Source organism: Bufo bufo, chromosome 3, assembly GCF_905171765.1.
Source record: "Bufo bufo chromosome 3, aBufBuf1.1, whole genome shotgun sequence".
Classification (NCBI taxonomy): domain Eukaryota; kingdom Metazoa; phylum Chordata; class Amphibia; order Anura; family Bufonidae; genus Bufo; species Bufo bufo.
In genome coordinates, this window is record NC_053391.1 from 160,082,552 (window position 1) to 160,100,306 (window position 17,755).

The 17,755-nt window shown below is 46.2% G+C and overlaps 1 protein-coding gene across 4 annotated transcripts in view; it reads left to right on the forward strand.

Moving 5' to 3' along the window:
- Positions 1-17,755, forward strand: part of LOC120994872 (CD99 antigen-like) — a 71,322-nt gene that overhangs the window by 7,230 nt on the left and 46,337 nt on the right. For all 4 annotated transcript variants that reach the window (XR_005777488.1, XM_040423742.1, XM_040423741.1 and 1 more), the window contains exons 2-3: positions 12,767-12,784; positions 16,459-16,491. Coding sequence is in view for 3 of the 4 variants with exons in the window: in XM_040423742.1 (XP_040279676.1) it covers positions 12,767-12,784; positions 16,459-16,491 (51 nt within the window). In the remaining variant the exon portion in view is untranslated. The remainder of the gene's footprint in view (positions 1-12,766; positions 12,785-16,458; positions 16,492-17,755) is intronic.

The following is a 17,755-nucleotide window of genomic DNA, read 5'->3' on the forward strand; positions in this document are numbered from 1 at the left end:
TTTTTGGAGGAATCTGCGATGGAAGCCCGAACTGAGCTTCCAAATCCGATGCGAACAAGCCCTTAGTCCTGTAACTACAACGAGCGAATGTTTGGCGTAACGTTTTCTATGGCGTGCACGGAAGCTCGTAGTCCCCTAGTGAACGGCATCTGTGTTTGCATAAATGCTTTTGCATAAGCAAAATGTACATGCACGCCATGTCTGCCGGCCACATCCGTCCACGGGGCATGGGCTGTTTGCTGCCAAGGCGAATTCATTGTATCGTACATGTGATTTATATGTGCAGACCCTGTCATCCAGCCTGGAAAGTGTTAACTTCAGCCTATAGTAAGTGCGTACAAAGTGAAATCCGTTTTATAGTCCAGCCCCTGCTTCCAGCGCAGGATGTATCTGTCCGCCCTAAGGCTGCGTTCACAAAATACAAAAAAACGGATTCCTTATTTTGAGCGTCCGTTGTGCTCATTTTGCATCAGTTTTTGTAACTTCCGTCAGAGATCCGTTATTTTAGTTTGGAGGACTTCTTTTTTTTTTGGAGGTTTTCCTATTGCAGTTTTTAACTGCCCCTTGAACCACTGTATGTGAACACACACTTAGGCGCACGTTTGTTAGATGCCGGTCTTAACCCATATATCTGGCGGTGCCGCCAGCCTCTACATAACTTCGGCACATCCAGCGCCAGTTCTAAATGTAAGATGGCTTCTGAGCGGTCTTATATTTAGACTATTTTCTACTCCTAAAAAAAGGCTTAGAAAATGATGAGACTATCGGCCCGTCCCCTTCCCCATCCGCACCACCTTTCATGAGTGGGGAAAAGTTACAGATAGCGGCGCAACTAACTAATTTAGGCAGACTTCAGGTTAGTAATCGATCCCCTTAGTGATGTTTCAAGGCCTGTTAAAGGGATTTTCCCATAACAAACTATTATCCCCGGTCACTGATCTCCACCTCTGACCCCTGCTGATCTGACACTTTTCTCCTATCCTGTGGACAACCCCTTTAAGGGTTAATTATAGTGTAGCTACCCCCAATAGGTGGCACTAGGGAGAACGTTTCCCTTCTTCCAGGAGCATAGCTGCGTTGCATATTTTTATTTTACTACAGTGATTTTTGTTTTCTGTATAAAATTAAAGGGATTTTCATTCCGTTTTTATTTTTTGCGCACCATAAACGGAACCATTCATTTCAATGGGTACGCAAAAAAAAAACCAGAAGGTAGTCCGTGTGCATTCAGTTTCCGTATTTCCGTTCTGGAAAAAAAATAGAACATGTCCTATTATTGTCCGCATTACGGACCAGGATAGTACTGTTCTATTAGGGGCCAGCTGTTCCGTTCCGCAAAATACGGAATGCACACAGATGTATTTTTTGCGGATCCGTTTTTTGCGGACCGCAAAAGACATACGGTCGTGTGCATGAGGCCTAATACTGATGACCGGTCCTCCACATAGGCCACCAGTATCTGATTGGTGAGGCTATATTTTGCAGCTTACCAGGCCCAGTGCTGTACATCGTATAGCTGCTGTGTTTGGTATCACAACTCGGTCCCTTTCACCTGAATGGACACTTGACCGATGAATGTGATGTCACTGGTAGTGTTGAGCGAAGCGAGCTACAGATCCTAGATCCAAAGTTGCTTTGATCAAACCAAGGTACCCCTTGGACCCGAAACAGAGTTCGCTATCAAGGTTTTTTACAGTAATAATGAATTCACAAAGTAATAACTTCGGCTCATCAGAGCCAATACATTCTAATACTGTACGGAGCGCCCACTCCGTACAGTATTACAACAAAGTTTTATGCGTATCGACTTCGGATGAAGCTTCCGAAGTCGATTCGCTCATCCCTAGTCAACAGTAGTAAACACGCAGACAACCCCTTTAAGGCTTTGTTCACTCCTCGCTTTAATGAATATGCCAACCTACAGTGAGGAACAGAAGTATTTGAACACCCTGCGATTAAGTTCTCCCACTTAGAAATCATGGAGGGTCTGAAATTCACATTGTAGGTGCATTCCCACTCTGAGAGACGGAAATCGCACTGTATGATTGTTATAGAATGGATTTGTCTGGCACTGCTGAACATAAGTATTTGAACAGCTGAGAAAATCAGTGTTAATATTTGGTACAGAGGTCAAACGTTTCCTGTAGTTCTTGACCAGGTTTGCACACACTGCAGCCGGGATTTTGTCCCACTCCTCCACACAGATCTCCTCTAGATCTGTCAGGTTTCGGGAGTTTCAGCTCCCTCCAAAGATGTTCTATTGGATTTAGGTCTGGAGACTGGCTAGGCCACTCCAGAACCTTGATATGCTTCTTACGGAGCCACTCCTTGGTTATCCTGGCTGTGTGCTTCTGGTCGTTGTCATGTTGGAAGACCCAGCCATGACCCATCTTCAATGCTCTGACTGATGGAAGGAGGTTGTTGCTCAATCTCCCAATAAATGGCCCCATTCATCCTCTCCTTAATACAGTGCAGTCGCCCTGTCCCCTTCGCAGAAAAGCACCCCCAAAGCAGTGTTCTACCGACAGTGACCTTTGAAACTGTGGTCCCAGCTATCTTCATCTGCAAAGAAAAGGGGGTTAGTCAGCACCTCCCAATGCGCAGGTGCACGCTGCCATGGCTGAAAACAGAGAAAAAGAGACAATACAACAGCACCCTGCTAACCAGATAAAGTACAACAATGCCATAGTCACAAAAAATATTATAGTGCTAATGCTACGCTTATTTATAAAGTGAGATGCTTGGCAAATGCATTTTGTATAAAACCATCTGAGCCCGTCTGCCGTACGTCAAGGCGATCTCTGTTAGACGGGTCCTAACACCAAATACTACCTGTTATGTGCCATGATGGCCGCCATAAGTTGCAGGAAGTGTTGGATCCCAGCTCTCCATGTCATTGACCAGCTCCTCCCTTGTAGTTCTGGGCTGATTCCTCACCTTTCTTATCATCAGTGATACCCCACGAGGTGAGATCTTGCATGGAGCCCCAGTCCGAGGGAGACTGACAGTCATCTTTAGCCTCTTCCATTTTCTAACAATTGCTCCAACAGTTGATCTATTTTCACCAAGCTGCTTGGCAGTTGCCCCGTAGCCCTTTCCAGCCTTGTGGAGGTCCACAATTTTCTCTCTGGTGTCTTTTGACAGATCTTTGGTCTTGCCCTTGGTAGTAGTTGGCATCTGACTGACTGTGGGGTGGACAGGGGTCTTTAGGGCAGCATATCCAGTGTGACTTTTTATTTCTCAAGTATGAGAGAGGCTACTGTGTAGCCGAAACGTCGTGTATTTGTGTGTGCACTCTTTGTCCCCAAATAAATTCACACTGGATATGCTGCTGTGAAACTCTCTCCTTATCTAGTTAGTACTTATGGGATGTCGTTGGATTGGCGGTTCCACCACGGCTGATGCATAAGGGACAGGTCCAAAGATCCATATTATGCTGCTCTACAACTATTTTTTACTAGGGGTCTTTAGGGGTCTTTAAAGAGCTCAGACAGGTGCTACTAAGTTAGATTGAGTGGAGTAGAGGTGGACTTTTTAAAGGAACAGTAACAGGTCTTTGAGAGCCAGAATTCTTGTGGCTTCTCAGGTCTTCAAATACTTATGTTCAGCAGTGCAAGACAAATACATTCTTTAAAAATCATACAATGTGATTTCCAGAATTTATATATTTTTTAAATTCTGTCTGAGTGGGAATGCACCTACAGTGTGAATTTCAGACCCCTCCATGATTTCTAAGTGGGAGAACTTGCAAAATTTCTGGGTGTTCAAATACTTCTGTTCCTCACTGTATATGCCTGATATGTGGCCAGATTTCAACACACTTTTGAACATATGACAGAAGGCCCCTTACTTACATTGGGCCCATTATCGGCTACGGAGTATTTCCCGGCATATAAGGTGCATGGTGTGAGTGACTGTACGACCACGTTGAGGGTTGTAGCAGTTTAGGTAACCTCTGGCCTCCTGCTGTAGGCGCATGTCTGAGTAAACTGCCTTCTGTGTGAAACAATGAGACTTTGTTGTATGTGATTCCCCATTTCATTCCTTCCTAAAGTCAGGGACACACCCTAAAAAAACATCAGCACGTCTGCCGTTTCTCCGCAGGCTACACGTATATGTTGCCATTACAGTTACCATGTTCTAGCTGGGAGCTTCCTGTGATGTTTTCAGTGGGAGGTTGCCCCACCGTTCATGCGGCAGAAGGTTATTGCCTCGCGGTTTTTAAGACCGCACCAAGAATGTACAGGTCCGCGAACCCATTCCAGAGCCGGAGCCTGCTTATGGTTTGGCTCTATTCAGTTGGTCCGCATGAAAAGCCACGGCAGATACTGCTGCGCAGCGGAGGCGGGTTTTGTCACGGACAGAAGCCCCTGTGTGAACCTACCTAAGGGTATGGTCACACACAGCAGATTTGTGGGGCTTGTAGAAATCCATGCATATCTTGTAGAGACAACCCTGTACAGATGTACGGAACAGGTTCACGCCCTGAAGTTTCTTCTGTATGTGAATATATCCTTAAGGCCTCTTTCACACGGGCGTTGCGGGAAAATGTGCGGGTGCGTTGCGGGAACATGCACATTGTAATGCGTTTTGCACTCGCGTGAGAAAAATCGCGCATGTTTGGTACCCAAACTTCTTCACAGAAGTTCTGGCTTGGGATCGGTGTTCTGTAGATTGTATTATTTTCCCTTATAACATGGTTATAAGGGAAAATAATAGCATTCTTGATACAGAATGCATAGTACAATAGCGCTGGAGGGGTTAAAAAAATAAATAAAACTCACCTTAATCCACTTGATCGCGCATCCGGCATCTCTTCTGTCTCCTTCTTTGCTGATTGCAGGAAAAGGACCTGTGGTGACGTCACTCTGGTCATCACATGATCCATCACATGATCCATCACCATGGTAAAAGATCATGTGATGACCGGAGTGACGTCACCACAGGTCCTTTTCCTGCAATCAGCAAAGAAGGAGACAGAAGGAGATGCCAGGCTCCGCGATCAAGTGGATTAAGGTGAGTTTTATTTTTTTTGTTTTTTAACCCCTCCAGCGCTATTGTACTATGCATTCTGTATTCAGAATGCTATTATTTTCCCTTATAACCATGTTATAAGGGAAAATAATAATGATCGGGTCTCGATCCCGATCGTCTCCTAGAAACCGTGCGATTTTCATGCAACCCCATTCATTTCTATGGGGCCTGCGTTGCGTGAAAAGAGGAGCATGCTGCGATTTTCACGCAACGCACAAGTGATGCGTGAAAATCACCGCTCGTGTGCACAGCCCCATAGAAATGAATGGGTCATGATTCAGTGCGGGTGCAATGCGTTCAACTCGCGCATCGCATCGGCGCGGAATACTCGCCCGTGTGAAAGGGGCCTAAGGGTACATGCACACGTTCAGGATTCATGTGCAGAGCATCTGCACTGAAATACGCAGGTGTTCGCAGGCAAATCTGTGCGGTCAATCCGCATCAATTGGTGCGGATTTTACTAAGTGAATGAACAAAAACAGGTCAGGAAAAATAAAATAAATTGACATGCTGCGGATTTTAAAATCCGCACCGCAGGTCAAAATCCACGTGGAAAAAATCTGCATCGTGTGCACTGAGAATTTCAAATTCTCATAGAATAAAATGTACATGACCTACAGTGCGGATTTTCCGCACGGAAAATCCGCACGCAATACTGATCGTGTGCATTTAGCCTAATGGTGTCTCCAGCTATGGAAGTATAAAGGACTGGTGTCCTGACTAAAGGGCCACAACCACCGTCGATTAGTAAAATTCACAGATATTAGAAATGTTGTCGTCTGACATCTCTGCCTAATAAAGGGCGGTTTTTCGGAAATGGGATGCTGTGGTTTGAGTAGTGAAGCGGGCACTTAGCCTGGCGTCCATGGCTCTGCCGCACACCTGTTCTTTTTCTATGATGCAAATAAGGCTGTAACGGCTGCGTACAGTACTCAGACTGTGCCCGAGGCAGCATCAGCTGGAAATGAGCATTTGTGGTATAGCAGCTACACAATACAAGCCCTCTCCAGGGCGGGGGGAGGACACTTCAATCAGTATGCCTGCTGGAGAAGCCAAAATCCGGTGTAGATCGTAAAAGGAGAAAAGGCAAGACCAAGACCCGTCCGAAACATCAGACGGATCCGCTCCGAACGCTAGTGTGAAAGTAGCCTTAGTGTGACTTCCTGTTATGCACACTGATCGTTTCACATGACCACTGGACATTATAATTCTGTGTGTCTCTGCCTGATTTACATCTACGGAATTAGGCCTCTTTCACACTACCGTTTTTTTTTTTTGTTTTTTTTTTCGTTTTGCGGGCCGTTTTTTGCGTTCCGTATACGGAACCATTCATTTCAATGGTTCCGCAAAAAAACGGAATGTACTCCGTATGCATTCCATTTCCGTTTTTCTGTTCCGTTGAAAGATGGAACATTTCCAATTATTGCCCGCAAATAACGTTCCGTGGCTGCAAAAAAAAACGGAACACATACGGAAATGCATCCGTATGTCTTCCGTATCCGTTCTGTTTTTGCGGAACCATCTATTTGAAAATGTTATGCCCAGCCCAATTTTTTGTATGTAATTACTGTATAGGCCATACGGAAACGCAACAACGGATCCGTGAAAAATGGACCGCAAAACACTGAAATAGCCATACGGTAGTGTGAAAGAGGCCTTATACTGACATAATGCTGGCGGAGGCACACTCTGGACACGCTCATACCTCTTCTCTTTTCAAATCCATTCCTGGTTTTGGATTCAAAAACTGCATAAAAAATAAGCAACAAATGACGCAGCACAGACTAAAATCAGGCTCAAGACGTAGTGAGGCGGCAGCCTCGTGCTGGTGGCTTCTTTGACGACCTGCTGGCCTGTTCTCCCGCACATCTGGGTCTATGCTGCAAACATAGAGGAAATTCATCACGTGGAATTAGTCATACTTTTTTGCAAAACGCATATTTTTGGCAGCAGTTTCTAAAGTTACCAGGGAGACTGTTTTCTAACCACCGCGATGAGCTTCAGTCACGAAGAAGGCCCAGCTCGCTTTTTCCTTCTTGTTTTCGGTGTTTTTTACATGTACAGCGCCTCCAGAACTTGTACCAGGATGAGACCGCGAGAGAGTAATATTTACAGCCTGCTCTGCTGAAATCAGGATCTCATGATGCATTTAAAGGGATATTCCATACTCTAGGGCAGGGATCAGCAACCTTCGGCTCTCCAGCTGTGGTGAAACTACGACTCCCAGCATGCACACTTGCTTAGCTATTTTCAGAACTCCCATAGAAGTGAATGGAGCATGCTGGAAGTTGTAGTTTCAACACATCTGGAGTGCCGAAGGTTGCTGACCACTGCTCTAGGGCCACCCCTTTAGGTTATGCCGTCAGATTACGATTGGTTGGTGGCCTCTGTGGCCCTCCCCAATCCTAGGAATGAAGGGGCAGCAGAGCAGCGCTGTGGACTGTTATATTGATGGCCTATTGTTAGGGTAGGCTCTGTCCGTCTCCAAAGCAGAATGGAGACTGAACTGATGTAAACGGATCCGTTTTGGACCGCTTGTCAGAGCCCTGAACGGATCTCCCAAACGGAAAGCCAAAACGCCAGTGTGAAAGTAATAACCTCAACAAAATTTGTTAAAGAATGCTATGAAATATGATGCGACTTCCCCCTTGGGTAACAGCGCCGTTTTCACAGCAAACCCTGTGATCGTTTACAGATGTAGCAGCGTTATAATGGTCATAACGCCCTAACTAGATCTGATAACTCGCCAAGTGTGACTTAACTCTGCTACATCCGTTCTTCCCAAGGATAGATTTACTGCAGTGGGGGGGGAGGAATAGTACAGGTAAAGTGCATGAAAAACCTGTTTCCCTTGTACTTGCTAGGAAACGGTGTCAGTCTGCTGCAGTTTTCCTGCCTTAGTGCCCTGTGGCCCCTACATGGAAACCCCATGTACATGCACAGAAACGTATTTTTCTTCTCCGCATCGAACCCCTTATTTTGAGGTTCGGATGCGGGCCTATTCACTTCAGTGGGGCTGCAAAAAGATGAGAACAGCACAGCGTGTGCTGTCCACATCCGTATGTCCGTCCTGTGGCATCCGCAAAAATACAGAAATGTCCTATTCCTGTCCACATTACGGACAAGGATTGGACTGTTCTATTATGGGGTGGACGTTTCGTTCTGCAAAATGGCCGGTATCCGTGTTTTCCAGATCCAGCCGTGTGCATAAGCCCTAATTCTGCTGGAAATGAGAATAACGGGATAGCGCGGGTGTAGCGATGTAGTGGAGAGCGATCACCTGCAGCTCCTCTGGGATGGACAGGTCTGCTGCCTCCATTACACCAGCACCTGCTCCTAGGCCCTTGTGTGTTAGTCCTCAGGGAACCCTCTGCTTCCAACAAACATCACTTGTCTATCAGGTTCAGCTTTATTATACCCGTAGTCTGGAAAGTGAATGATCTGCTGCCTTCTATTCAACAGGCCATTCCTGGTTTTGACTTAATCACTAAAACCCTGTACTCTTGATACTCTCAAAGTACCTTAAGGGTCACATGTCCGCAAAATTCATTTTCACTAACCCATTCATTTTCTCTAACGTTCCACATCCGCCCTTCCGTTCCGCCCAAAAAAATAGAACATGTCCTATTCTTGTCCGTAGACAAGGACAAGAAAAGGCATTTCTAGTTAAAGTGCCGGCCATAACCGGTGTCCGTGTTTTGTGGACTGCAAAACACTTGCGGACGTGTGAATGGACCCTAAGGGGGTTGTCTCACTTCAGTAAATGGCATTGATCACGTACAGAAAGTTAATACAAGGCAGTTACTAATGTATTGTGATTGTCCATATTGCTTCCTTTGCTGGCTGGATTCATTTTTCCATCACATTATACATTGCCCGTATCTAGGGGTTATGACCACCCTGTAATACAGCAGTGGTGGTCATGCCTGCACACTATAAAAGAAAAAGTGCCGGCCTCTCTGGTGGCTGGGACCGGGGGATATGCACATGCACGACCACCGCTGATGGATTGCAGGGTGGTCGTAACCATGGAAACGAGCAGTGTATAATGTGATGGAAAAATGAATCGGCCAGCAAAGGAGGCAATATGGACAATCACAATACATTAGTAAGTGGCTTGTATTAACTTTCTCTACAGAATAAATGCTATTTGCTGAAGTGAGACAACCCCTTTTAAAGTGAAATTCTGGGCAGATTTTAATTGGAAAAATGGATTGATAAAACTTACTATTATTACTATCTCAGTATATCTGGTACTGCTCCATGTGACTTGAAGGCGGCTGTCCGTGCAGTCACAAAGCCAGCCACCTGTTCTGTTACCGGAGAAGGGGGCTGTTTTAGCTATGGCACTGATTACTGCAGCCAGCCCCTTCATGTACGTCACTAGTCACATGGTGATACAGAGGGGGTGGGGGTGGCGGGGTCTCCCTTTCTATGTCTGAACAAACCCAGAACTGGAGCAGATATTGGGACATGGGGGCAGCTCTCCATATAGATCAGTATTTTTTGCAATTTAAGTATCTGACCCCTTTAATTCTTTCACTCTGGTCCCTCCAAGATAAGGCCTTTAAAGGGGGTGTCTGACTTCAGCAAGTGGCATTCATCATGTAGAGAAAGTTAATACCAGGCACTTACTAATGTATTGTGATTGTCCATATTGCCTCCTTTGTTGGCCGGATTCATGTTTCCATCACTGCTATTTTCCATTATTACGACCACCCTCCAATCCAGCAGCAGTGGTCGTGCTTGCACACTATAGGAAAAGGTGCTGGCCTCTCTGGTAGCCCGGACCGTGGGAACTCAGGGAAGGCTGGTACTTTTTTATAGTGTGCAAGCACGGCCACCGCTGATGGATTGCAGGGTGGTCATAACCATGGAAACGAGCCGTGTATAATGTGATTGAAAAATGAATCCAGCCAGCAAAGGAAGCAATATGGACAATCACAATACATTAGTAAGTGCCTTGTATTAACTTTCTCTACATAATAAATGCCATTTGCTGAATTGACACGATGACCTTTCACTACAATAAAAAATCTAAACTAAGCATACAGACATGGAGAGCGGCACCCAGGGATCTCCCTGCACTTACTATTATCCCTGGCGCCGCTCCGTTCTCCCGGTATAGGCTCCGGTATCTTCATATGTTCGGCTCCACCCAGTTGAACCTGCCGGCGTCTCCTTCTCCCAGGCTGGAGTGCTGGCCAATCACAGCGCTCAGCTCATAGCCTGAGAGAAAAAAAACCTCTCAGGCTATGAGCTGAGCGCTGTGATTGGCCAGCACTCCAGCCTGGGAGAAGGAGACGCCCAGGAGAGCAAGAGCAGGCTCCTCCCAGTTGAGCCGAAAATATGAAGATACCAGAGCCTATACCGTGAGAACGGAGCGGCGCCCAGGGATAATAGTAAGTTCAGGGAGATCCCTGGGCGCCGCTCTCCATGTCTGTATGCTTAGTTTAGATTTTTTATTCTAGTGAAAGGTCCTCTTTAAGTTCATTGCTGGGCTATACTGAAGTAGTTCCCTGCAAGCAGGAAGTCTGAGGTGCAGCATCAGCCAATGGCTGCAGAGCAGGAAGTGATGTCAGAGATTGGGCTGCCGTTTTGGCAACTTATCCTGTACTGTCCAGTAATATACGGCAAGTTTGTTATTTTCTGTGGTGTTCTCAGTTACATGCCTTTTTGGCTACTTTCACACTAGCGGCAGCCTTCTCCGGCGGGTGAACTGCCTGCCGGATCCATGCTGCCACTAGGTCCGCTCCGACCCTATTAACTATAATGGGGACGGGACGGAGTTCCGGTGGCAGCATGGCAAACATGCCGAGAGGCGGCCGGAATACCCCCAGTATAGTGAATGGGGCTGGAGCGGACTTCCGGGGGCACGCGTGCACTAGCGGAAGCATGGATCCGGAAGGCTGCCGCTAGTGTGAAAGTAGCCTTTAAGAGGAGGAAAGTATTTACTGCATCGGTACAATATAGTGAACAATCTACTAGGAGTTTCCCTTTAAAGGTCGCTGCAGAGTCGGAGATGTGCCGTTCATGTTTTTCGTTTTTGTGAACTGCAGAAAACAGCAGCTCGTAGAGAGGAGAGGAGTTTCATGCTCCACCCGAGATGACTCATGAGGCAGAACTTCTGACTAATGCAGGACACGAGGAATTCCTAGGACAGGAAGGGCATTCATATCTGCCTCATGCCGCGCTGTTTTGGCCAGTAACGTGCCATACGTGCCCATCGTATGGTGGGTCCAGCACTTCCTATAATGGAGAAGAACAAGTGAATGCAGCCCCGCGTGTAATCTTAGTATGATACCAAGCGTGACATGTGATGGAACGCTATAATAATCACACTCTGCTGCCGACAAACAGTGATCCAGTATAGGGACAAGTCATGGCATTGCGTACTGTGGAGGAGATCGCTGCATGTAATAGCTGGCGATCTGCAGGTCTAACACAGCCCTTATTCCATCAAATTCTGTGATGTGACCGTCACCACCCACTCTTCAGGGAACTGCAATACAGCTCCGGTCAAGTGAGTAGGATTGTGGGGCAGCACAGACGGTGCACAGAACACTAAGGCCTCTTGCACACGTTTAAAAAACAAAAACAAAAAAATAAACGTTTAGTTCTGTTTTTTGCGTTCCGCATACGGAACCATTTATTTCAACGGATCCGCAAAAAAAATGGACAGCAAAATACAGAAAAAGCCATACGGTTGTGTGCAAGAAGCCTAAGGGTGCAGCCACATGACCGTATGTATTTTGCGGTTTGCCCAAAATATGGATAACGTCCATGTGATGTGCTTTTTGCATCTGCTTTTTTTTTTTTTTTGCTGACCCATTGTAGCCATGCCTATGCTTATTCACAAAATGGACAAGAATAGGACATGTTTTATCTTTTTGCAGGACCGCGGAACGGACATACGGATGTGAACAGCACACGGTGTGCTGTCCGTTTCTTTTTTTTTTTTTGCAGACCCCTAGAAATAAATGGGTCCATGTGCGTGCAATCCACAAAAAGAAATGCGGATCAGATGCAGACCAAAAAATACAGTCGTGTGATTGGGGCCCAAACTAATGCTGCAGTCCCCAACGTTTTCTTAATCGTGAAGGGGCGTTGGTTTTACCAATATTTAGGGTCTATCCACACATCCGTAGTGTATAGCGGATCCGCAATACACCCGGCCGGCACCCCCATAGAAGCGCTTATTCTTGTCCGCAATTGCAGACAAGAATAGGACATGTTCTATTTTTTTTCCGGAGCAGCGGACCGGAAGATCGGCGGCGCGCTCCGGAAATGCGGATGCGGAGAGCACATAGTGTGCTCTCGGCATCCATTCCTGCCCTATTGAGAATGAATGGGTGCAAAACGGATGCGGACCCATTATTACGGATGTGTTAATGGAGCCTTACAGGAAGAATATTAAGAAATGAGTTGTGGGAATGATATCGGATTTCCTTTGTACAGTGTAATTACTGGAACCTGATAATTGTGCCCTTGCTGGCCTAGTACAAGCGCTGCCTGCTTCATGGGAAGCAACCGGGTAAGGCTGGGGCTAGGGTGCAATCCCTCCATTTTCTCGTTCACTTTTAGGGTTGGTGTTCTTTCCATGTATAGTCATTTTCTTCTTGTATATTGTTTTATATAATGTGATTTTTGAAGTTATCAACCTCTGCGTTCTTCTCACGGACTGGATTTCACTTCTGCTTGCTAACTCCTCTCACTCTTTTTTCTTTTCTAGGTCAAGATAATGAAGATGGTAAGTTTTGTTATATACTTTCTCTTGTGATTCTGGCCATTCAGTGATGGGTATCCACAAATGTCTTGTGCTGTAGTTAAAGGGGTCCTCCGAGCATTTAATATAGATGACCCATCCTCAGGATAGGTCCTCATTAGAGATGAGCGAATTTCGTATTTTGAAACGCGTTCACGCTTTGTTTACTGGTAAAAGGTAAATTGCGTTATGGATTAAATTACCACGGACCAGAACACAATTCAATGACTGAATGCCTTTGGAGGCGTTCCGTTATTCATTCCGTCATAATAGAAGTCTATGGTCTGCATAACAGAAACGGGGAGTCCTCATAGAATTGCGTTCTGGTCCGTGGTAACGGAATCCATAACGCAGTTCACCTTTTACCAGTAAATGAATCGCAGACAAATTTCATAACCGGAAATTTGCTCATCTCTATTCATCATTATCAGATTTGCGGAGGTCCTACACTCGACACCCCCTCCGATCAGCTGTATGAAGGGAAGACCTAGCAGCAGCGAGCAGGAAGAGAGAAGGGAGACGGCACGAGCACTGTGTGCACTTCCCTTCATACAGTGTCGGACTCCCTCCAATGTATAGGTCATCAATATTAAAAGCCTTTAAAAGTAATGTCATCAGAAAATGACCTGCTGTCTAGATCATGTTTTTATGTTGGGCTACTTTCACATTTGCGGTAGCCTTTTCTGGCAGGCTGTTCTGGCGGGTGAACAGCCTGCCGGATCCGTGCTACTGCAAGTCCACCATGCCGCCGGAAGTCCACTCTGGCTCCATTCACTATGGTCCGGCCGCAGCACGGCAAACCACAGCGTGCCGGAAAAGGCTACCACAAGTGTGAAAGTAGCCTAAGGTTCATAACATTTTTGATAAGTCATAGAGACCTATGAAATGTCTTGATTGGTGGGGGTCTGAGTGCTGAGATCCCCACCGATCTCTGGAACGTGGAGAGAGAAGTGCTTGTATATGGTGCTCTCTCCCCTTGCTGCAGTAGACAGACTCAATAGAAAGCCTATGGGCTGCAGGGAGGAGAAGAGAGCATGCTATGCAAGCGCCTCTCTCCCCTTGTTCTAGTGATTTTGGGGGTCTCCACACCAGACCACTTTACTGCAGTTATCTGCTTATTATTACTGCCAGGATTGCAATGACAGATCACAGATCCACTGTTCATAATGGGGGATATCACAGCTCTACTACTCCCTCCTGAACTCTGCACTGGTCACAGTGCATGCCTGGAAACTATTCCCTAAGGCCCCTTTCACACAGGCGAGTATTCCGTGCGGATGCGATGCGTGAGGTGAACGCATTGCACCCGCACTGAATACCGACCCATTCATTTCTATGGGGCTGTTCACATGAGCAGTGATTTTCACGCATCACTTGTGCGTTGCGTGAAAATTGCAGCATGCTCTATATTCTGCGTTTTTCACGCAACGCAGGCCCCATAGAAGTGAATGGGGTTGCGTGAAAATCGCAAGCATCCGCAAGCAAGTGCGGATGCGGTGCGATTTTCACGCACGGTTGCTAGGAGACGATCGGGATGGAGACCTGAATACAGAATGCATAGTAAAACAGCGCTGGAGGGGTTAAAAAAAAAAAAAATTTAACTCACCTTAGTCCACTTGATCGCGCAGCCCGGCATCTCCTTCTGTCTCCTTTGTTGAATAGGACCTGTGGTGAGCATTAATTACAGGTAAAGGACCTTTGATTACGTCACTCCGGTCATCACATGATCCATCACCATTGTAAAAGATCATGTGATGACCGAAATGACGTAATCAAAGGTCCTGTTCCTTTAATTAATGCTCACCACAGGTCCTATTCAACAAAGGAGACAGAAGGAGATGCCGGGCCGCGATCAAGTGGACTAAGGGGAGTTAAAAAAAAAATTAATTTTTTTTTTTTTAACCCCTCCAGCGCTATTGCACTATGCATTCTGTATTCAGAATGCTATTATTTTCCCTTATAACCATGTTATAAGGGAAAATAATACAATCTACAGAACACCGATCCCAAGCCCGAACTTCTGTGAAGAAGTTCGGGTTTGGGTACCAAACATGCGCGATTTTTCTCACATGAGTGCAAAACGCATTACAATGTTTTGCACTCGCGCACCCGCACATTTTCCCGCAACGCCTGTGTGAAAGAGGCCTAAATGATTTCCTCTCCTGTCCATTGTGTCTAGGGCCCATGGTCACTCATGTTAACAGCTCAGGCAAGATGGCGGCCTCCATGAGCATGTTCAGGAAATAGAATAAAAAAAATCTAGAATCAGAAAAAGTGTGTCATTGACCGGGTATTAAATGGCAGAAGAAAACTGTTGCCGTATTCCCTTTAAAAGGGATAGATGTAGCAGTGCCGGATGAGGTCAGGAACTTGCTGAAGGTGTGATTATTGGGCTGTGTTCACATCTGCGTCGCTGATTTCGTCATGTTTGAGTAGAATAGTGCAGCCTGAAGCACTAGTCGTTTCATCACTGTGTTCATATGATATGTAGGGCAGAGTTGTGTCAGTCATGTGACGGATCCGGCACTGCGCTCTGGTCTCCATTGATAATGGGCTGTAGCGGCAGCTGTCATTTATCACGTTCTAAAACCTGGTGACTCTGCTGTGTGATAAGAATGACTGCTCCGACCATGGCATTACACCGCATACATGCCTATCTGAGGGCAGCTCCTCTGCTGCGTCCGGGGGATAGACTGCTCTGGCTCATTTTATTTTATGTCTGATGATCAAAGGGGAGTGACCCCCTCCCCCCCCAATAAATATGCGAAGCCCACTTATTATGTGCACGATTTCATGCTGGGCACCTCTGGTGTGAGTTATTCCTGGACAGCAGCCAGGTTGAGGTAGTAATCTGTGGGATCTTTGGTTCCCCTTGCGGTAGATATCTGGGCACCATTAGGCACTGTAAACATCCGAGTGCTGCCACGAGGGCACAGAAGTGCTTTAGCTTATAAAACATTATGGTACTACGTTGTTTGTGCTGCCATTTAAACCATTCTGCCCATCTTAAAGGGGCTGTTTGCCGGTGGAATTTTGACAAGGTCGCTGCCTGGTGTCTGCCTTCCATTGTTTTCAATGAGCGCCAGAGCTGAAGATCACAGGGCAACAGTTTAAGGCCTCTTGCACACGACCGTATGATTCTTTCAGTATTTTTCAGTCCACAAAAAAAACGGATACGCAAAAAATACGGATGACGTCCGCGTGCATTCCGTTTTTTTGTGGAACGGAACAGCTGGCCCCTGATAGAACAGTACTATCCTTGTCCGTTATGCAGATACTAGTAGGACATATTCTATCTTTAAACGGAAATTACGGAAACGGAAGGCATACGGAGTACCTTCTGTTCTTTTTGCAGATTCAATGAAATGAATGATTCCGTATACGGAACGCAAAAAACGGAACGTAAATGGGAAATAAAATGTTTGTGCAAGAGGCCTAAAGCCACCACAGCACCTAGAAGGGACATGCTTGAATCCGCAGTGGCTGTCCACTCGAGGCTTGGCTTTATTCAAAGTTAACAAACGCGGCAGAAACCATGGCGGTTCCTGACTCAGTATACTTGGTGGATTTTGACCGTCAAAATCCGCTGTGTGAACGGCCCCAAGACTAGTGTGACTCTGATAAACCCAGTGTTCATCATTTTTCTTGTTATGTTGCAGACTTCAATTTAGAAGATGCTTTCGGACCAAATGGTAAGTGATTTTATTGCAATTTTTTATATATGACTATTGCTTTTGTTAAACAGTCTTTGAAAAGTCCAATTTAGGATAGTTTTACACTAGCGCTGATGTCCGGCAAGCTTTTTGTAAGGCTAGTTTCACACTAGCGCTGATATCCGGCAGGCTATATGTAAGGCTAGTTTCACACTAGCGCTGATATCCGGCAGGCTATATGTAAGGCTAGTTTCACACTAGCGCTGATATCCGGCAGGCTTTTTGTAAGGCTAGTTTCACACTAGAACTGATATCCGGCAGGCTATATGTAAGGCTAGTTTCACACTAGAACTGATATCCGGCAGGCTTTTTGTAAGGCTAGTTTCACACTAGCGCTGATATCCGGCAGGCTGTTCGTAAGGCTAGTTTCACACTAGCGCTGATATCCGGCAGGCTGTTCGTAAGGCTAGTTTCACACTAGCGCTGATATCCGGCAGGCTTTTTGTAAGGCTAGTTTCACACTAGCGCTGATATCCGGCAGGCTGTTCGTAAGGCTAGTTTCACACTAGCGCTGATATCCGGCAGGCTGTTCGTAAGGCTAGTTTCACACTAGCGCTGATATCCGGCAGGCTTTTTGTAAGGCTAGTTTCACACTAGCGCTGATATCCGGCAGGCTTTTTGTAAGGCTAGTTTCACACTAGGGCTGATATCCGGCAGGCTTTTTGTAAGGCTAGTTTCACACTAGCGCTGATATCCGGCAGGCTGTTCGTAAGGCTAGTTTCACACTAGCGCTGATATCCGGCAGGCTGTTCGTAAGGCTAGTTTCACACTAGCGCTGATATCCGGCAGGCTGTTCTGGCAGAGGAACAGCCTGCCACAGTTTCATATCGGAAAGGACCGGAGCACTGCCATTCCCCATTGACTATAATGGGACTCGGCGGGGATCCCGCTTGTTTCTGGTGGGATTCTGTCGGACAAATACCTCTGCAAGCAGCAGTTTTTGTTTGGCCCGAACCTGGCACTAATGCCAGAAACAGGCTGGATGCTCGCTGAGTCAAATTATAGTCAAAGGGATCAGCGGGGAAATTTAGTATCCAGCTATGCCGGATCAGATGAACTCTGGCTGCCTGTTCCTCTGCCGGAGAGTTTAGCGCTAGTCTGAAACTAGCCTTACAAAAATTTAAGAGGAAGACCGGAGAGTGAAGAGAAAAAGATTCTGTTCATCAGGCAACATGTTTTCCATTTGGACATTTTAGGAGCAGTTCACATCACGTTACAACCTGCGTTTAACATCTACGCTGAT